Source organism: Oryctolagus cuniculus, chromosome 8 (genome assembly GCF_051225735.1).
Source record: "Oryctolagus cuniculus isolate XC-2025 breed Fujian yellow rabbit chromosome 8, ASM5122573v1, whole genome shotgun sequence".
NCBI lineage: Eukaryota > Metazoa > Chordata > Mammalia > Lagomorpha > Leporidae > Oryctolagus > Oryctolagus cuniculus.
The window spans coordinates 75,869,058-75,886,151 of NC_142874.1; the positions used below are offsets into that span (position 1 = coordinate 75,869,058).

Sequence of the window (17,094 nt, forward strand, 5' to 3'; positions counted from 1 at the left end):
GTCAGGTGCCACCCCAACTAGGGAGACAGCTTTCACTTTCCAAGTCCCTTACATATTTCCATGGCTACGTGTCTCCTAAAATGATAATCAACAGCATTATAACTGTAGGTCTTATGAGATCAGGGGTTGGTAAACTCTTGTGGAAAGCCAGGCAGTTTATATATTAGGTTTTGCAGGCTTTGGGCCTCTATCTCAACTACTCTACTTTCCATTATGGGGCAAAAGCTACCATTGAGAATACAACAATGGAAAAGAATGGCCATCCGGCAACTGCTGGGGCTGGGCCAGGCTGAAGCCAGGAGTCAAGAGCTTCCTCCTGACCTCCCACAAGCGTGCAGGGGCCCAAGCACTTGGCCCATCATCTGCTGCTTTCCCAGTGCCATTAGCAAGGAGCTGGATTGGAAGTGGAGCAGCCAGGTGCCCATATGAGATGCGAACATCGCAGGCGGCAGCTTTACCTGCTACACCACAACGCCGGCCCCTGTAGCTCTGATCTTAAAGGCTTTCAATTAGAAGGAGCCAAGAGCTCTGTCAAGACATCTCTTCCATAGAATTCTATATAGTCATTTGCATGGTTAACTGTTTTCCTTTCCTATGCTGGAACAGAAAGAATCTCAGGAACAGAAAGAACCCTAAAGAACACAGAACCTTAGTACATGGACATTCCTTGTGATGTCAGTTTTCCATTAGGGTATGGTTTCCCGGGAGATCAAATTAATTACATGTGGAACTTCAGAAGCTCAGCTCAGGTGGCAACAACACGGATCAGGCCAAGGAAGGCTGGGATTCCAGGCTGCTGCTTGAGATTGGTGAAGGCCAGAGACGGAACCGCGGGAACCAGGTTAGGAGTTACTGAAGGGGTGGGCTCCTGGGTCAGAAGACGGGAAGCTAGACTGAACCTAGAAGGCCACATCCTAAGGAAAAGACATTTCTGATTCACTAGCCAATCACCAGTGGAATTGCGAGGACAGTTAATTTTTAGTTATTTGAGAATTTGTCTATGTCACTCTCAGGAGAAAAAGGGCAGAAATGGTGAATAAAGATAGCAAATCATAATAGTATAAAAGAAAAAAATAGAAGTGAGGAGCTTTGGAATTAGAATCAGAAGGCATGGCTTCCAGCTAGGTTTAAGACTACTAAGCCATTTTCTGAATTACCCTGTTTCTTAACCTATTAAATAGACTGCATTCAGTCTATTATGGAGTCTATTATGGAGTTGAACACTTAACACCTGAAAAGTCCCTTCCAGCTTCCAAACTGTCTCAAAACTGAAGCCACATTCTTTTTCCAGACAAGTTTGGTCCCTGAGAAACTCAAATTTAACAGTGTTAGAGAGGCACAAGCCAACCACCTCATCATACACTGTGACTGTTTCTATCATGTCCTGTGCTTGTCATTACTGTCACGCTTCTCTTTGGATACAGCTGTGATAGAAAAACTCCTTCAGCACAGGCCAAAACTTTCTAAACCTCTAGCAAACATTTTTACCATGTTGAGAATATAAGAATGACTTAAAACAACATTTTCAAACCTGACCAGAGCCGAAATTTATGAGTGGGGAAAGGGACCAAAACTCTGCAGTGCTGAAATGCCTGAAAATTCATACACAATTCATGTAGCATTCCTAGCAGTGGCAAGATCTCTGGATAAGTTTTTTACCTGGCAGTTCAATGGTAAGTAGCTTTTATTTATGTAGTTCTGGTAGCCAAGAAGAAAGTACATTTTGAAAAGAAAAAAAAAAAAACATTGGGCTGGTTTTATTTCATAAGTTTGGGGGCCGGCGCTGTGGCGCAGCAGGTTAAAGCCCTGGCCTAAAGCACAAACCTCTCATATGGACACTGGTTCTAGTCCTAGCTGCTCCTCTTCAGATCCAGCTCTCTGCTATGGCCTGGGAAAGCAGTAGAAGATGGCCCAAGTCCTTGGGCCCCTGCACCCATGTGGGAAACTGGAAGAAGCTCCTCGCTTCTGGCTTCAGATGGTCTCTGCTCCTGCCTTTGTGGCCTTGGGGAGTGAACCAGAGGATGGAAGACCTCTCTACCTCTCTATTTAAAATTAATAAAATAAATCTTTAAAAAAAATGTTTGAGCCAAGTGGGTGGGAAACCAGCCAGATGGTCCTGATTGAGATGCAGAGGCCAAGTCCCAGGTTTCACAGGGATTGCCTTCATTTCTCAAGGGTTTCTCACAGGGCAGTGAGCTACAGGCTGTTTGGGTTTGTGATCAGCCACCCTGGGCTCTGCACCGGGAGGATACAGCACGTTAGCATCCCAGCTTCCCTGGAGACGCTGCTACCTCGGCCCCCACTTCTCGGCAGGGGTATCCGTTCTCCCTCCTACCTCACATGTCGCCAGGCTGCCTGGTGCTGCACGAATACGTCATGGACCTGTGTGTATCGGCAGTTATTCAAGTAATAACGTAATGAATGAACAGCGGCAACCTGTTGAACAGTAAAATGAATGAACCCGAGGCACGCGCTCCTCTCCTTCCCACCAGGCTCCATCGCGAAACCATTGCTCTGATTTAGCAAGGGCGTCAAAGCCCTTGGCTTGAGAGGGGAAGGGACGGGGGAAGAAACAAAAACACAGGGAAAAAAAACAACCGGAAAAAGGCGAAAAAAGAGGGAGGTCACTCAGCCCCAGCGCGGCCCCGGCAGCTAGGCTCCGCCCCGACCCCGCCCCGGCCCGCCGCGCGGGAGCCAGTGCGCGTGCGCAGGCGGGCGCGCGGCGGCCGGTCGGAACCTCGGCCCGGGCGCGCGCAGCCGGGGAGTGTTTGACGTGGCACTTCCCAGCCCAGCTGCAACTCCGTGCGTCCGAAGAGCCTGTGCCGACACCGCGCAAGGGAAGAGGCGCAGCGGAGGGCAGCGGCAGCACCGAGGGCTGCGGGCGCGAGGCAGACTCTCGGATGCCCAGCAGTGTACGGGAGAGGCGCGGGACTAGGACCAGGTAATGCCTCGCCCTGCGCGGACGTGCTGAGGAGGGACAGCCCCCTCTCCCAGGCACCGCCGGACCCGGGAGCGGTACCCGGCCCGAGAGGTTGGATGCCCACCTGCAGCAGGGCCAGCGAGGGGAGACTGCACACTTGCTTCTTTAGCCTTTTCAGTGCAGTTTAATAATGGGCCGGGGGATGGGGGAGGTGGGCGTGGGAGTTTTTTACCCCCCCCCCCCCCCCCACTTAACGCCGGGGGATGCCGGAACCGCCAGGTCGCCACGGGTGCCGGTGTCCCTGTCTCCGCAATCCACTTAAATTTTCATTTTCTTGGAGGAAGGGGATATTCCAAATATTCACAGTAAAAACGGCAACTGTGTCTTTAAGCGTCGGGACATCCTGGGAGTGAGAGTGACTGGGCCAAATCCAAACTTGCACCAAGGGGAGAAGCGCACCATGGCTACAGTTGCCGGGAGACCGTGGCCTGGGGTGAGGGGTCGTTCTGGGAGCCGCGCGCCCCGGCTTTGGGTCCCGGCCTGCCGGGGTCAAGTGGCTTTCTGCCATGTCGCCGCCTGCAGCTGAGTCAGGTTTCTCCAACTTGGTGCCGTCAGTGAGGAAGTTTGACGTGGCAGACTGGGTTGCGTGGGGAAGCACAGCCCTCCCGGGACCGGTTCCGAGGGGCCGGGCTGCTTCCTGTTCTGCGCCGCGAACATCCCCGCCTGCCTTTTCTTTTCGCTCAGCAACAGGCTGCCGCGTAGGTGGGCTGGTGCCCGCTTGCGAGATGTGCTTGGTTGGATGAGCTCGACCAAAGCTCAGGCTGCCACGTCTCCCTCCGCTGAGTGGGAGGAGGGAAAAAGTGTTGTCTGGAGCCAGGAGGACCACAAGGCCTTTGCCGGCTGCGCTGCTCCTTAGTTCTGTGCGAAAAGAAAGTGATTTCATAACGGTTTTACTTGGTTGATTTGATTTTTGGAAATTCACAATTTGAGATGACTTGAAAGCAAATTATGAATTTTAGACTTGACATTTTGAAAGTTGAAATGCCACTTCTTGAATATAGGCAGACTCCAAATCTTAGCAGATATCATGCAATCTTATCTTACAAGGCAGTAAATAAAAGAATAAAGAATATGTCTGTGCTGGGTGGAGAAATTGGCAAGAAACTGTAGACTCAGTGTCTTCTATCTGGAGAGGCTGTTGGAGGCTTCATTTTGTAGAAGAGGGAATGGAGGCCCAAAGAGATTCTTCCACTGATTCTGTGTCTCACCGCTGAGTACTGACAGGTGTAGAATCAAAACCCAGTACTCTTGCCAGCATTCAGGGCAGTTCCTGGCTTGTTATAAAATGTTTTTAATTTTTTTTTTAATAATGAAAATTTTCTTACTTGGTGAAAACCTGGGAAAATGGGACGCTTACAGCAAATTGATGTTTGGGTTTTGAGTAGAATCAAGGTGGGCTTATTATAGTTATTTGTGAATGTATGTGCTACACATGAAATTACACTTTTTTTTCTTAGCTCCTTAAATATAGGAGCATGTGTTCTTAGAGGTGTGATATCATTTAAGTCAGGAAGAAATTCTGTTCTCTTGAGAAACTGCTGACAACTTGGAATTAGTTTCAGCTGCCACCTGGCTTGATCAAATTATGACTCATAAAATAAGTCCTTTATCAACTTTATATTCTGCTGTATTTGTTGGCTCATGTTTCTGTTTCAAAGTTACTAATTGGAATTGTGCTAAAAAGACATGTCAAGAATCTGAGAGCAGACTGCTGTAGTTACAGTAGTAAGCACGATGTGCTCTGTGGCAAAAAGTGGCCCTAGGAACCCAAAGAATAAAACAGTAGGAACCCATATGGGAGACTGTGAAATACTTCAAGTGTCCAGTGAACAAGTGGCTGGCAATTGTTAGTCAGGTTTCATGCCTGAGAATTTGCCCAGGACTGATTTACCAAGTTCTAGAGAGCTACGGTTACACCTTGTATGGTGTAATAATATATATTATTTTGTATGATATGAGGGTATCTCATGTACCTGATAATTGTATTTTTCCTCAAATTATGGTAAGCATTTATTCACAGTTTTTTTTGTTTGTTTTAGTAGCACCCAGTGACTAAAACTTTTGTTGATGTGTTTTTTTTTTTTTTTTTTTTTTTCTGTTGCAGGGGATTTTTGTAGAACTGTTCTTTGGAATGATAGTTTCATGATGAGTCAACAAGGATATGTGGCCACACCCCCCTACTCCCAGTCCCAGCCTGGAATAGGCCTTTCTCCACCTCATTATGGGCACTATGGTGATCCCTCGCATGCAGCTTCTCCACCAGGTAAAGTGTGTGACTTTGACTTGTACATGACTGTTTACTGACCAGGCTCAGAGACTAAGACATTTTGAAAGAAGGTCTATGAAAGTGTTGAATGATTCTAGTATGGTACAATGGTTTGAGATTTTAGGATTGTTTGGAAAAGATTCTCATTACAGAACCCTACATCATCAGTTTGGTTACTGCATGGAATACAGATTTGGTTTTGAAGCATAGGCAAAAAATAAAGAAGCTTTCTTGAGTACTTTATTATTTTTTATTGTTAGATTTGTTCCGGCTGTTAATTAGTGGTATGAGGTTATTGTAAACACTATATATGTGTATATGTATGTATGTATGTCTATACACACGGACATGCTAAGGTGGATTGGGCAGTAGTTATACAAAGTCACTTTTGTTTAAAAAGATTTATTTATTTATTTGAAAAGCAGCATTACAGAGAGGCAGAGTCTAGAGAGAGAAATCTTCCATCCACTGGCTTACTCCCTAAATGGCAACAGAGCTGAGCCAATCCGAAGGCAGGATCCAGGAGCTTTTTCTGGGTCTTCCACATGGGTTCAAGGGCCCAAGGACTTGGGCCATCTTCTGCTTTCAGAGAGTTGGATTGGAAGTGGAGCAGCTGGGACTCGAACTGGCGCCCATATGGGATGCTGGCACTGCATGCATGGCTTTACCTGCTTTGCCACAGTGCTGGCCCCACAAAACCACTTTTTTTTTATTTTAACAGGCAGAGTTAGAAAGAGACAGAGAGGAAGGTCTTCATTCCGTTGGTTCACCCCCAAAATGGCCGCTATGGCTGGCACTGCACAGATCCGAAGCCAGGAGCCAGGTGCTTCCTCCTGGTCTCCCATGCAGGTGCAGGGCCCAAACACTTGGGCCATCCTCCACTGCCTTCCCAGGCTACAGCAGAGAGCTGGATTGGAAGAGGAGCAACTGGGACAGAACTGGCGCCCCAACCGGGACTAGAACCGGGGGTGCTGGCGCTACAGGCAGAGGATTAGCCTAGTGAGCCGTGGCGCCGGCCCAAAACCACTTTTGATATTGGCAAAGTACTATTAGATTTGCACACTAATTACTCACTGATAATAATAAGAAAAATGCAGCCTGTCCTTGAAATTGTTATTGAACAGTATTGGTTGCTTTAACATATGGTATCCAGCAGAGGTACAGAGAATCTTAGCTTTAGGGACAGAATTGCACAAAGAAGGAATAATGGACAGTACTGAAAATTATTGTTCTTATACAGTTGACTCCGTGAGGCCACCTCATTTTATCAAAGGGCTGCTCTAAGAAACCAAGCTTCTGGAGATAGAGCTGAGGCTAATAATAGCTTTTTTCAGATCTAACAGCCCCAAATACCCTAAGAATATTTGGGTAAGGCAGTTGCTGGGATTCTGAATGCTAGGGAATTCAACCCCAATCCACACAATGGAAATGTAAATGGAAATATAAATGCTGAAGAAGAATGAACCATCAGATAGGAACTGGAGAAAGCTAGATTAATGATTTCTACAGAATCCAGATGGCCATTTTTGTAAGTGCTAGGGAGAAGACTGAAACTGGATGCACTATATATATTTATATATAATGATAATCCATGGTGGAAGTATGTTCTGTGTAAACCACGAGTAACTCTTAGAGCAACACTGGGCTGCACTTGTAGCACATATCAGTGCAGAGTCAGTGAGAGCTCCAGAAAGCCCTGCAGGGACAGTGGATGTTAGCAGCCACATATAGTTCAGCGTAGCAAATGCCCTGAGATTGGAAATCTCTTGTGTAATGTCACCCTGATGATTTTGTTTTCCCACCAGTTTTAAAGACCTCCCAATGAGGCATCATTCTCTTCTGGACTGGTCCTCCTTGTATCATTTCTAATTTTGCCTTTCTGGACCTGTGGGAACCATTAACTTGACTCTAGTTTCTACCTGGTGGTTTAAATACAATGATAATTATAAATTTCTATTTTTTGGTGTGTGCCATGTTTCAAAAACTAGAAAAGTTTCAAAAAACTTTGAAGTTTTCCATGTATTATCTTATTCAATCCTTATACAGTGTTATGCTGTAGATGAATAGCCCTCTTTTGTAACCAAGAAAACTGAATGGTATAATATGATATACCCAAGGTTACATAGCATGTTGTGGAGCCAGTACTCATATCCAGGTCCCCAAGAAAGGGAACAAACTCTCATACACACCTAAGAACAGCACTCAGTGTTATTCACTCCTCTTTGCGGCCTTCACAGCCCTCTTCTTGTGAAGGTACTCACTGCACTTCCAGTCCTCCACCCTTGCCTCTGCTTCTTAATATGGCTCAGTGTGGTTTGTACTTCATTGCTTGACCCATCCACCCTTCCACTTCTCTGTCTGGGATCATCAGTGGCCTCTTTTTTTTTTTTTTTTTTTTTTGACAGGCAGAGTGGACAGTGAGAGAGAGAGACAGAGAGAGAAAGGTCTTCCTTTGCCGTTGGTTCACCCTCCAATGGCCGCCGCTGCAGCCGGCGCACCACGCTGATCCGATGGCAGGAGCCAGGATCCAGGTGCTTTTCCTGGTCTCCCATGGGGTGCAGGGCCCAAGCACCTGGGCCATCCTCCACTGCACTCCCTGGCCATAGCAGAGAGCTGGAGTGGCCTCTTGTTACTAAATGTGACAGACAATGTGCCAGTATTCGCTCTTTTGTATGTGACAATGTCTCCCACTCTTGTTTTACACAGTTTTCTTCTTTGGTTTCAGGGGCACTATCCTTACGTTGTTTTTCCTGGTTGCTTTGGATATTTCTTTTGAAGGAGCCCTCCTTTCTGCTGCATGACCCTTAAGAGTTGCTGTTTCTCCTTGTCCCATTTTCACCCCTTTTTTCTCTTGATAGATTTTCCCCTAAGTTGTGTTTTCCTGTATGAAGTGCCTGTCTCTTGGGTCTATTTCTCCAGCCCACATTGTCTCTCCTAAGCCTTAGATCCATACTTCCAAATGCCACTGCCCCACCACCCCATTGACTTAGACACATCAAACTTATCATGAGCAAAATAAATTCAGTATTTCATAAAAACCTGTTTTCTTTGCATTCCATATCTCACTCATTAGCATCATTTATTTAGTGTTCCACATCAGAGACTTTCAGTATTAAAAAAAAACAAAAAAAAACAAAAAAAACCTCTTATCTCCTTCAATCTAATTGGTCTCTTGAATCTTTTGGAAGGGGTAAACATCTTTCCTACTGGCATCCTCTTGTCACTCTTCTTGTTCAACCCATCCATCTCTTCCCCTGGATTACTTTAAGCCTTTATATTTCTCTACAATACTGGCTTTTTCCAAACCATCAACTTTTGAGCCAGAGGAATATTTTTTCTAAAGACATGCAAACTTATGTGGACTTAAATTAAAATCTTTTATGCATGCCTTTTATCCCTATTTATATTGCATTCATAAGGACTTCATTATTTTATCCATTTTTCTGTTTTGTTGGCTCAGCTGCCCCCTTCCCATTGTTATTCCTCCAACGATACTAAGTTTTTGTTATTTGGTGGCTGGTTTGTGCTTACTCCCTGGTTGGTGTTCCTCAATGCCAGTGTGCTGCCATGCTGTCATCGTAACACCCTCTTCCTCAGACTCCGTTCAGGTGTCCTCTTGTAGGCATTTCACCATACTCATCCTCACGCGTATTTAGAAATCCTTCTCTCCTTGTGTGTTCTAACACCTGGAAAGGCCTCTACCCATTTAGCACACAGATACGATAAGGTGTGCTTGGAGCAGAGAAGGCACTCTTTAATCTGAAAAAAAAAAAAAAGGTAAATTGACAAAAATGTATATTTATCACATACAAAATGTTGTGTTGAAGTACACATATACATAGTGGTTAGCTTGAGCTAATTGTAAATGCTTATTCAATGAGTGGAGTGAGTGACAAGCTGCAGTATTCATCAGCATAACACTCTGGTACTTCCCAATATTTCAAAAAGGTGTTTTTGTTGGGTTAAATTCTTCATACTTTAATTTAAACTTCTTTCTCCTTACCCAGTTCTCAGATAGACAGCCAGGCTATCATATTTTATTCAGTGTAGTGTACTTCTATGCAGTTCACCTTTGTGTAAATTATGATGTTTCCTTTAATTATTTAAGACTTTCAGTAAATTACCTCAACCTTTATTTCTCTGTGCTGAAGAGCCTTAACCTTCATCATTGTTTGTATTCTCATGTGGTCTTCTCTTGATCCCTTTTTTGGTTTCCTGGTTGACACATGCAACCTAGTTGTGGCCTTGAAGTATCTTGAAGTATGAACCATAGATGTGGCCAGCGCTAATTCCTGTTTTCTGTTTGTCATGTAACACTTGTGCCTATTAATTGTGTCTAATGCTATACAGTAACAGATTTAACAGATTTATTGAGTTAGCAAAATATGTGTGGTGATACAACACTAAATCTAAAAACCTAAACCCAGTCATTATGGTACTTACTTGTCTAGAGAGAAATATTTAAGTGTATTGATAATTATAGTTCATGGGATAGCACTGGCAAAAATGAAATGGAGGGTGATGTGGGTGCATGCAGCAGGGTTCCCTAAGATTCAGCAGGAGAAGGAATCTTCCCAGAGGGAACAGACTAAAACATGAAGGAAGGTTGATCAGGTAGGGAGGCAACCTGCTGAGGATGAGGAGGTGACACATTGGAAGCTTGCAAGAAATTTAGCTATAGTGTGTAGGCAGTGAGAGCTGCCCCTGGAGTGGAAAGCTGGACCATGTCAAGGAGTTTAGATTCTGTTTTATGAGCAATAGGGTCCTCTGGAAGTGATTTCAGCTGGGAAGGATCATGATCCTGCCTGTGTTTTAGAAAGAGCTATACTGCGTAATAGAAAGTGTGGTAAAGGCATTAGGGCAGGCCTACTCTTCTCTCAAAGTGGGGCTTCTCAACCTTAGCACCACTGATAGTCGGAGCCAACTAATATTTTGCTGTGTGTGTGGTGGTGGTGTGCATTGTAGGACTTGACAGCATTCTTGGCTCCTATAGTCACTCAATACCACTAGTAGCTCCTCACACCTTCTTCTGGGAGTTGTGGCAAGCAAAAATGTCCCAGACATGGCCAAATGCCCCCTCAGAGACAAAATCATTCCTGATTGAGGACCCTTGGTTCGGAAACTGAGAGTCAAGATGTGTTAGTGTCCTAACACAGCAGCCATGGCTGTGCTAAGGCCCCTACTAAACAGTGACTTCACATAGATATGGTGTCAGCACTGTGCTTCAGGAATTAGGACTCTGACCACATAACAGGGAGCTGGTCTTTGTTTTTGAGAAACTTTTTCCCTAAAGATTTATTTATTTATTGGAAAGGCAGAGTTACAGAAGGAGCGAGAGAAATCGATCTTCCACCACTGGTTCACTCCCCAAATGGCTGCAATGCCAGGGCTGGGCCAGGATGAAGCCAGGAGCCAGAAGCTTCTTCTGGGTTTCCTACGTGAGTGGCAGGGGCCCGAGCACCTGGGCCATCTTCTGCTTTCCCAGGCACATTAGGAGGGAGCTAGATTGGAAGTGGAGCAGCTGAGACTCTGAACCAGGGGCCATATGGGATGCCGGTGCTGCGGGTGGCAGCTTTTCCCACTGTGCCAGATAAACTCTTTTATTTCCTCAGTTTTTCTTTTTAATTTGATTTTAGTTTGTCAGATCCAGGGTCATATTTGAGGTTTGTTTTTCTGTGATGATGTTTTGGTCAGAGTTCCTCTGCTTTAGTGGGAAAGGAGTTCTTAAAGGGTATCAGGAGGTGAACAGAATATTAGAGAAAGGCAGAGAACCATACCCAGGACTACATGGTCATAGACTTGTACAGTCCCACACAGGACCATTCTACCAGAATCACCACCTTTCCACCCAGCAGAACCGTCTCTGCTGCCAGGATTGCGAGAGTCTTCCAGGAGTGTTGCCTTGCTGAACTCAGAGCACGTGGCAGTCCAAATAATAAGGGAGCCTAGGACATGGTTGGTACCTTTCCAACTCAGTATTATAAAGAGAAGGAAGCCAGAAAGCATTGGGGTTGCTATTGAGTACACAAGCCTGTAGTAACTGCTTTGTGATTTTAGATTATTTTTCCTTTAGGCATAACCATTGTGTTAGTTTGTTTTCATGGTATGGTGTTCCTTTCCTCTTGAAAATCTCATATGCTCTATATATAAAGACCCTGATTCACTCAGTGTCTGATCACTTTTGAAAATGCCAGTAATGTGGCTGGGGAATACTATGACTTTTTTTTTTTTTGGACAGGCAGAGTTAGACAATGAGAGAGAGAGAGACGAGAGAAAGGTCTTCCTTTTCCGTTGGTTCACTCCCCAAATGGCCACTACGGCCAGCACGCTGTGCCGATCCAAAGCCAGGAGCCAAGTGCTTCCTCCTGGTCTCCCATGCAGGTGCAGGGCCCAAGCACTTGGGCCATCCTCCACTGCCTTCCCGGGCCACAGCAGAGAGCTGGACTGGAAGAGGAGCAACTGGGACAGAATCTGGCGCCCCAACCGGGACTAGAACCCGGGATGCCGGTGCCGCAGGTGGAGGATTAGCCAACTGAGCCGCGGCGCCGGCCAGGAATACTATGACTCTGCAGGTGATGATGATACTGATTTCTGTTTGCTCTGGGGATAGAGTCCACATGGCATAGGACTTTGCAGTCTGACCCCAACCAAGCTGAGCACTCTGGCCACTTAGTCCCACAGTCCCTCCACATTGAACCTTTTGCCAGCCCTAACCAGGCAGTACCCTCTGCTGTCCTGCCTGGAACTTTGCCTTCTGGCTGAAACTGTCTTCCTGTTATCTTTCCTAAGACAACTTCTGCTCTACTTTAAGATTCAGCTCCAGCAGTTCCTCACCTTCACACTCTTCCTGATTCCTCCAAGAATGGTTAGGTAGTGCCTCTGCTTATCCTAACTGCACATGGCCTTGTGGTTGTTTCATGGTTGTCTCTTCCTTGACAGCCTCAAATGCCTCAAAGTCATATTCCAGGGATGTTGAATGAGTTTTAATCATTGCTGTAGAGTTGACTTTCAAAAATAAAAGCATTTTTTAGGAAGATTGATGTTTACCTGCTTGTGTATATCAGGACGGTTTTCCATTCTGTAGACATATCTATGGAGGTTGTTGATGAAAATTGCTACTAGCCTGTTTATTTAAAAAATAAGAATATTATTTCTGCAGTGTTTTAATTATTTAAGTTGAAAATATTTTAGTGCTACTGTTGTAGATTGTTCAAAATAGTGTTTTATTTAAAGATTTATTTATTTATTTGAAAGTCAGAGTTACACAGAGAGAGAGAGAGGCAGAGAGAGAGAGAGAGAGAGGTCTTCCATCTGATGGTTCACTCCCCAGTTGACCGTACTCCCCACAATGGCTGGAGCTGCGCTGATCCGAAGCCAGGAGTCAGGAGCTTCTTCCAGGTCTCCCACGTGGGTCCAGGGGCCCAGGGGCCCAGGGACTTGGGCCATCTTCTTCTGCTTTCCCAGGCATAGCAGAGAACTGGATCGGAAGTGGAGCAGCCAGGTCTCGAACCAGTGTCATATGGGATGCCAGCACTTCAGGCCAGGGCATTAACCCACTGTGCCACAGCGCCGGCCCCCAAAATAATGTTTTAAAGAAGTGAAAATTCAAGAATATGTGATTATGGTTATATATTTTGTTAGAATATAAATCTTTGAATAAAGGAGAGGGGCTATGGCCAGGGAGAGGAAATGACTGTGCTAGATGCTCTCATTCTTAGAACAGTCCTTGGAAGTAGGAAACATTATTGTCATGACACAGTATTAAAAATTGAGACTCTGAAAAATAAAGTTTCTTATCAGAGTCACAGCTATTACAAGGTTGAGAAGGAATTCAAATCCAAATTGGTGAGACTGCAAGTCTCTATTTTTCTAACTTTGTTAGGTTTGAGGTTTAGAACTTCATTAGAAATAATATAACGTAAGACTTTTTATTTATTTAAAAAAATTTTTTTTGACAGGCAGAGTGGACAGTGAGAGAGACAGAGAGAAAGGTCTTCCTTTTTTCTGTTGGTTCACCCTCCAATGGCTGCTGCAGCTGGCGCGCTGCGGCCGGCACACTGCGCTGATGTGATGGCAGGAGCCAGGTGCTTCTCCTGGTCTCCCATGGGGTGCAGGGCCCAAGCACTTGGGCCATCCTCCACTGCACTCCCGGACCATAGCACAGAGCTGGCCTGGAAGAGGGGCAACCAGGATAGAATCCGGCGCCCCGACTGGGACTAGCACCCGGTATGCCGGTGCTGCAGGCAGAGGATTAGCCTATTGAGCTGTGGCTCCTGCCACTTTTTATTTATTTTCATTTTACTTAAAAGGCAGAGTGAGAGATGGAGGAAGGGAAAAAGAGAAAGTCCATCTCCTGGCTCAGTCCACAATGCCTACAACAGTCATTGCTGGGCCAGACTGAAGCCAGAAGCCTGGAACTTAATCCAGTCTCCTAGGTGGATGGCAGAGACCGAATTATTTGAGCCATCACCTGCTACCTCCTTGGGTATATGGGAGCAGGAAGCTGAATCTGAAGTGGAAGATCTAAGATTCTTACTGGACACTCCAGCATGGGATGTGGGAGTCACAAGTGGCATCCTAACTGTTGGGCCAACACCTATGATATAATAATATTTATTGAAAATAGTGGTATATAAAAATTTGCTTAATAAAAATATGACTGTAGAGTTAATATAAAAATTTTATTTAGTTTAAGGAATCATGTTTTAAGAGAAGAAGCCTTTGTAAACATTTCAATTCATGAAAACTGGCACTTCACTGATTACATATCACTCTGGGTTACCCACACCTCTCAAAGCTGTCTCTTGAACCTGTCCTGATGACAGTAAGGGAACTCTGCCTGGGTGACTGCAGGTCATCCAGCGAGTCCCTTCTGTTTGAAGGAATGTGCTTTCTGTAGGAAGGTAACAGAAGAAAGCAGATGTTGGTATGATACCCTCAGGAGGTCAAGTGGAGGAACACACAGCAGGCACGGTGGAAGGTCGCTGGTGGCCGTGTGAGAGAGGAGGATGAGCTTGAGAGTAAATTGAATAGCTTCATCAGAACAAGCAGAATGGAAGCAGAAGTATAAAGAGCAAACAGAATTGTACTTTCTCTGTGTTTTCTTTTTAAGAAGGTAACAGAGGTCTCCTAGGTAATAAAACAGAGAAGAGTTGGAAGTCCTCAAAAACAAACTTCTTGCTCAACAGCCATATAGTTTCCTACAAGTGACAAGTGAGGCTTTGAACAGCTCTCATCCAATCCGAGTTACTTTTGTCCCGTCCCACAGCTTCTCTAGAAGAAAATAGAAAAATGCCTGCAAACAGCTCCTGAGAGAAACCTTTAGATCTCTATTTGAGAACAGCTGCTTAAAAACAGTTAGTGCCAAGAGCATTGGTAAATTGCAAGTGATCCCATATTTTGTATTATCAATGACTTGAGGAGTCCCCCAACTGTTTGTCAATCATTTGAATCCTAGATAAATTATTAAACTTTGAAAAATGTGCTTTAGATTTTTTTGAAAGTCACATTGCAGAGAGAGGGACAGACAGATTGCTGGTTCACTCCACAGATGGCTGCAGTGGCCAGCGCTGGGCCAGGCAGAAGCCAGGAGCCAGGAGCTCTATGCAGATCTCCTATGTGAGTGGCAGGGACCCAAACACTTGGGCCATTTTCCATTGCTTTTCCCAAGCCATTAGCAGGAAGCTAGATGGGAAGTGGAGCAGCTGGGACACGAACAGGCACCGATATGGGATGCAGATGTTGCAGGCAGTGGCTTTACTATCTACACCATAGTGCTGGCCCTGTGCTTTAGAATCAGTGGAGAAATCACCCTATTCTTTTTTTTTTTGGACAGGCAGAGTGGACAGTGAGAGAGAGAGTCAGGGAGAAAGGTCTTCCTTTTCCGTTGGTTCACCCTCCAGTGGTCGCTGTGGCTGGCACACTGCACTGATCCCTGGGCCACAGCATAGAGCTGGACAGGAAGAGGAGTGACCGGGACAGAATCTGGCGCCCCAACTCGGACTAGAACCCCGTGTGCCGGCGCCACAGGCAGAGGATTAGCCCGTTGAGCTGCGACGCCAGCCCACCCTATTCTTGACTGGCTTTCCTCATGCTATAATTGAAAGACGTTTTCAATTTAAAAATAATTTTTAAAATTTTATTTAAATGGGCCGGCGCCGCAGCTCACTAGGCTAATCCTCCACCTTGTGGTGCCGGCACACCGGGTTCTAGTCCCGGCCGGGGCGCTGGATTCTGTCCCGGTTGCCCCTCTTCCAGGCCAGCTCTCTGCTGTAGCCAGGGAGTGCAGTGGAGGATGGCCCAAGTGCTTGGGCCCTGCATCCCATGGGAGACCAGGATAAGTACCTGGCTCCTGCCATCGGATCAGCGCGGTGCGCTGGCCGCAGCGCGCCGGCCTCAGTGGCCATTGGAGGGTGAACCAACGGCAAAGGAAGACCTTTCTCTCTGTCTGTCTCTCTCTGTCTTCTCTAACTCTGCCTGTCTAAAAAAAAATTTTTTTTTATTTAAATGGCAGAGATACAATGACAAAGATCATCCATCTGCATCTTCCCCAATGCCCATAACAGCCAGGATTGGACTGGGCAAAAGCTGAGAGCCAAGAAGTCAATCCAGGTCTCCCATGTGGGTGGCAGGGACCCGGATACTTAAACCATTACCTGCTGTCTCCCAGGGTGCACATTAGTGTGAGTCTGTCATCAGGAGCAGACATAGGCCTCAAACCCAGGTATACGTATATGTGATGCAGGTATTGCAACCAGCGTCTTAACCACTGTGCCAAATGCCTGCCCTTTCAGTGGTATTCCCCCACCCCCACCCCCATAGTTAATAGGTAGGATATCTATCATACCTTTTACTGTTTTTTCCAGATTTATTTTCTGATGTCCACCTGGAATTTTTCATTGTGTGTTTTAGTATTCTTTGTGTAATAGTGAATTCTGTAAAGATACCTGTACATATGCCATGGTTATTTATTCTGTTTTAGTTTCTGTCTAGTGTTTAAATTATTCCTTTCTTTTCTTCTCTTTTATCATTGTGATGGTCATATAACCATACTAAGCTTGGCATTGACAGATGTACCTATAATGCTTGAAGCAAGTTAGGAGGGGATCTTTTCCTAATCCTTTTGTTTCTATCCTCCTCTATCTTGTTTTATTTTTAGCCTGTTATCTTTGCTTTCCCTCTCTTTGCACTTTAATATACATCTAAGTCTGTGCCTTTTTCTTGCAGGTATGATGAAGCCAGCAGGACCTCTAGGGGCTGCCACTCCTGGGATGATGTTGCCTCCTGGCCCTGCACCTCCTGGATCCCATCAGTTTGGCCAGAATGGAGCTCAGGCCTCCAGTCATTCTTCCCAAAGGTGAGCTCAGTGGATTCTAGTCCTCATATATACATACTATTCAGACTGCTTCAGAAATGCCTTCTAAACATGCATGTTTGTTGGTTGAAAACTTGATCCCTTGCTAATATCCACATCTTTGAAATGATCTCCTGGAAAACTTCCCCAGGAAGCAAAGCACCTAGAAATGTAGCAGGGAAAAAACTTTAAACACATATTTAAAAATATATTTAAAGTGGCCGGCGCGCGGCTCACTAGGCTAATCCTCCGTCTTGCGGCGCTGGCACACCGGGTTCTAGTCCCGGTTGGGGCACCGGATTCTGTCCCGGTTACCCCTCTTCCAGGCCAGCCCTCTGCTGTGGTCCGGGAGTACAGTGGAGGATGGCCCAAGTGCTTGGGCCCTGCACCCCATGGGAGACCAGGAGAAGCACCTGGCTCCTGCCATCGCGTCAGCGCGGTGTGCCGGCTGCAGCGGCCATTGGAGGGTGAACCAATGGCAAAGGAAGACCTTTC

General features: G+C 45.7%; 1 protein-coding gene across 2 annotated transcripts in view; it reads left to right on the forward strand.

Moving 5' to 3' along the window:
• The first annotated feature begins 720 nt into the window (after positions 1–720).
• SEC24D (SEC24 homolog D, COPII component) overlaps positions 721–17,094 on the forward strand; it is a 143,288-nt gene continuing 126,914 nt past the window's right edge. Inside the window, exons 1-3 of one of the 2 annotated variants that reach the window (XM_051819806.3) lie at positions 721–841; positions 5,085–5,243; positions 16,473–16,602. In XM_051819806.3, coding sequence (XP_051675766.2) covers positions 5,123–5,243; positions 16,473–16,602 — 251 coding nt within the window. In that variant the 5' untranslated portion in view covers positions 721–841; positions 5,085–5,122. Of the gene's footprint in view, positions 842–2,666; positions 2,942–5,084; positions 5,244–16,472; positions 16,603–17,094 lie in introns of those variants that run through there. The other variant, XM_051819805.3, reaches the window with a different exon arrangement.